Below are 4,281 nucleotides of genomic sequence, written 5' to 3'. Positions count from 1 at the left end.
CTGTTCTGTTAATACTGTTAAGTTCGTTTACACATTATCCGATCTGATATCGGATGTAGGACCGATATCTCGTACATTACAGTCGCCATTTTGGATTTTTTCCATTAAAATCCTTCGGACGCACTAAGGATTCATATAAATACCTAGGCACTTTAAAATAGTCTTGCCATGAACGCGAATCACAGAAACAACCAATAACTGAATCACATTTAAATACTAAACATAAACAGCGATCTTGTCCCTTCGACTCGAAAAGTCAGTTTTACTGCGCGTTTTAAGTGAGTAAAGTCTTCTTTCCGCTGGGGATAGGAATTAGCTTACAATGCATGCACGGGAGGCTTTGATGTGCCGGCGGGCTATCGGGACACATGCAAACTTGCTTTTTGTAAAACGAGTAAATGTGGTAGCTCCTATAGACTTACTACTTCTTAGTATGTAGGAAAAAAAATAGATTTTTCTTCCTAATAAGTATGTATTAATGTTTATTTTAAATGACGTGCCTACAGACAGGATACTTACAAATTGGCCTGACGACTAGGTAGGACATAATAGACAACACATATAAAAATACGATTCATTAAAGTAATTAAAACATACATAGTTTCTACCTATAAAATAATGCAGAAGCATAATTATGCTACTCGGAATCATGCTAGTTACTGCAGGCTATTTACAACTTTATTTAGACTTTAATTTGTTGGATTCATTAATTTATATTTGTATTAAAGTGCTTATGTAGGTATGTATAATATGTTATTGTAATTTATTAATCTACAAAAAACTAGAGACTCCTCTAGAACTTAGAAACGAACCCAACTTGTTTTCCGCGCTTCCACTAAGTTCCGCTATTCAACACTAGGTGGCGCTACGAGTATCGTTTTCAACTAGCTTCATCGCCTATGAAAATAAACAATTTCGATGCTGAATCATTTGAGTCCTACAAAGTTCTAATTAAGATTAGTACTATAATTTCCAAGTATAATGTTGTTTACATAAATAAACTTAAGTAATCTTAAGCGACGGTGATAAAATTCTCGAAGAAATTGGTATTAAATAGGATTATGGGTCAATTTATAGTTTAAATACTAAGTTATAGGTAATAAAGGAGGAACATAACGTTGACAAACTCGAGAGCAGTGCGCCATTTTTATGGCGGCTCCGAATAACGTCCGTTTTATGCTGAAGGCGAACGTGGAACTACTAAGCTAGGTGTTTACTGTTTAGTGGGGTCACAAATCTTTACTTTTGGTATTGCATTGCTATTGATAGTTACAACAACCCATTATACAATGTATATGAACTTTGTCAACTGCTCAAAATTTATACACATAAACATCGTGCTTTTTAGGGTTCCGTACCAAAAAGGTACAAAAGGAACCCTTATGGTGTGACGCTGTCCGTCTGTCACATTCCTAAATATTTTTATTTCCGTTAAATTCGACAGGATCGCTTTTTGTTGAAGTTGACAAAAAAAAAATCGTTTTCATCATACACAATAATTAATGAAAGAATGATTAGTATGAGAGAATCTTAAGAATAATATAAAAGTTAAAGTCAAGTATCTGACGGCACATGTCAAAATAAATAACATTGGGCTGTAGCAAAGGTTGCAGTTCACTTGTCCAGTCATTAAACTTATTTTTTCAATAGCTCAATAACAGTAAGAGAATTCCCTAAAAGTTTTAAATCGACACGAGTTCCGAATTTCCTTTTCGCACGTGTACCTATCGTACGACGTTTTTCAGTACAGATGACCCTCCGAAGTTTCGACCTGACATAATTATAATGAACCACTTCTCGTACTAGTGCGTAAAAAAAAATGATTACATAATATACCTACTATTGGTTCATTATATGCCAGGTCGAAACTTCGGAGGCTCACCTGTACCTACTGAAAAACGTCGTACGATACTGGTGCGAAAAAGAAATTCGTAACTCGTTTCGAACTTCCTTTTTTACGCACTTGTATCGTAATGTACTATTTTAGTACAGATGGTGTTTTTTTTACGCACTAGTGCGGCTCATCTGTACTGAAAAACGTCGTAGGTACGGCACACGTGCGAAAAGAAAATTCGTAACTTGTGTCTATTCAAAACACTCCTTCGGTCGTGTTTTAATTTATCGCCACTCGTTTCGAACTTCCCTTTTTTCGCACTAGTATCGTAATGTACTATTTTATGATCGGCGTATAGAGAGGCGAGGTGACCGTAAGACACCCGCAAGATAAGCTAGGTATAGAGTAAAACTGGTAGATACCCCGGGGCTATTTTATCGTCTGTGGCGGCCTTAATAATTTGTACGATTACGTATTTAATGGTGTCATGTGGATCAGGATAAGAATGCGAGATATCTTGGAAGATATCAGCTCAGGTGTTACTGTGGGTAGATGTTATGTAAGGAAGTAGAAGTTATATGATATCGATAGATTAGAGCATTGGATAGATTAGGAGAGAATCGTTTCACGACGCTTTGCGACATCGGTTGAAGTGGTTAGGCGTTGCTGAACTTATGTTATACTAGCTTTTGCCCGCTGCTTCGCTCGCGTTAGAAAGAGACAAAAAGTAGCCTATGTCACTTTCCATCCCTTCAACTATCTCCACTTAAAAATCACGTCAATTCGTCGCTCCGTTTTGCCGTGAAAGACGAACAAACAAACAGACACATACACTTTCCCATTTATAATATTTTTTTGGCTGGCAACACTGCCATTGCGAACATCAAACTAACGGTTGCTCCGATAATAAAAATAAAATAACGCGGAAATAAGTGCCGAGGACAATGTGAAGTGGTAAAATAACGTGAATAAGGACTAAATCTTCAATCAGGACAAATAAAAACAGTGCTAAAACTCCAAAAATCCTTATCATTGGGTGGCGGCGTCTGCCGTCAAAGAGACAAAGGATAGCTGTTTTGTGCATAAATAATATATAAACAATTGAAGTGCAGTGTAAAAATTATAATTTCTACACAGACCACTAATAAATCTAAAAACCGATATCGAACAAAACCGTGTGAAACTACTAACCTCAAAATAGATTTCGATCTGTGAAAAACGATCAGTCATACCGCCATTACGAGACCTGTGCTACCATCTATCGGAAAACCCGAATACTACGATTTGTCATCTACAAAACGTCAAAATGACAAACGTCAACCTCGAAACACTAGAGAATCTCATTAAGGGTTTAAGAATCGATCTGAAAAAAGACTTACAAGAATCACTTAACGACATCGAGGCCAAACTTTCAAAGAACATAAAGGAACTAAATGAGAAATTGCAAGATACGTACACAAACATCCGAAAAGATATAGAAAATGTCAAAGAAACAAACACGAATCTTGACAATAAAATGTGTTATATTGAGAGACAAATACGGAAAAGAAATGTAGTCTTCTTCGGAGTGGAAGAAACCGAAAACACATATGAAGAGCTGGAGAAAAATATTATCTCAATAATCACAGAAACTCTGAAAGTTGACTGTAATCATCTAGATCTGGAGATAGTGCGCAGAATAGGAATAAAGAATGAAAACAAAATAAGACCAGTGAAAGTAACTCTCACAACATTCGGCAAGAAAATATGTATTTTGAAGAAAAGTAGTCATTTGAAACGGACAAACATGTATATTAAAGAAGATTTTACCCCACAAGTACTGGAAACCCGCAAATTACTTCAAGACCAACTACAAAAGGCTAGAGAAGAAGGTAAAAAAGCTTTTATACGCCACGACAAATTAATTATCAAGGAACCAGATAACAAGCAACCGGTAGATAGAAAAAAATCCCCTCGAAACTCAAAAAAGAGGGAATTAGAAGTAACTCCGCCAAACCAGATGGCAAGTTCTTATCACAGACAGGAGAGCTCGAAGAGGCAAGTAGCCAAAAAGAACAAAACACAAATAGAAAACCAAAACACCATACTTAGCTATATGAAGAATACTAAGAATGGTCTGCACACCCGTTCACCTTCAGTGACATCCATAGAAGACGGCGAGACATAGCAAATACCAAGACCTCCTTCAAGAACACTAGCCCTGAAAACAACTAAACCCAACGAAAAATTTAAAATCAAGTTAAGAAAACCACACTATAAACCCTCCCCCAATACGGCTGGTCACCGCGGGGGCAGTAGACTACAACCCTCCAAAGCAAAATAACCTAAGCTGCCATATTAATTACACAAAGTACAAAAAATAAAAACACAAAATTAAAAGAAAATAGTAATTGGATATCTGGCAAAACAAACAAATACTACATAATTATGAAAAGTAACATCGTCCG

The 4,281-nt window shown here is 36.4% G+C and overlaps 1 protein-coding gene across 1 annotated transcript; it reads left to right on the top strand.

Moving 5' to 3' along the window:
• The first annotated feature begins 3,140 nt into the window (after positions 1-3,140).
• On the top strand, positions 3,141-4,001 carry LOC125232331 (spindle pole body component 110-like). The gene has a single exon (XM_048137959.1). The coding sequence runs from the start codon at positions 3,141-3,143 to the stop codon at positions 3,999-4,001; it is 861 nt and encodes a 286-aa protein (XP_047993916.1).
• Positions 4,002-4,281: the final 280 nt, after the last annotated feature.

This window comes from Leguminivora glycinivorella, chromosome 13 (assembly GCF_023078275.1).
Source record: "Leguminivora glycinivorella isolate SPB_JAAS2020 chromosome 13, LegGlyc_1.1, whole genome shotgun sequence".
In the NCBI taxonomy this organism is placed as follows: Eukaryota; Metazoa; Arthropoda; class Insecta; order Lepidoptera; family Tortricidae; genus Leguminivora; species Leguminivora glycinivorella.
The sequence above is the reverse complement of the archived record's forward strand: the minus strand, read 5'-3'. Positions and strand labels throughout refer to the sequence as shown.

Bases quoted from the DNA above. Each gene is read 5' to 3' on its own strand.
- LOC125232331 (XM_048137959.1), top strand. From the start codon at position 3,141: ATGACAAACGTCAACCTCGAAACACTAGAGAATCTCATTAAGGGTTTA.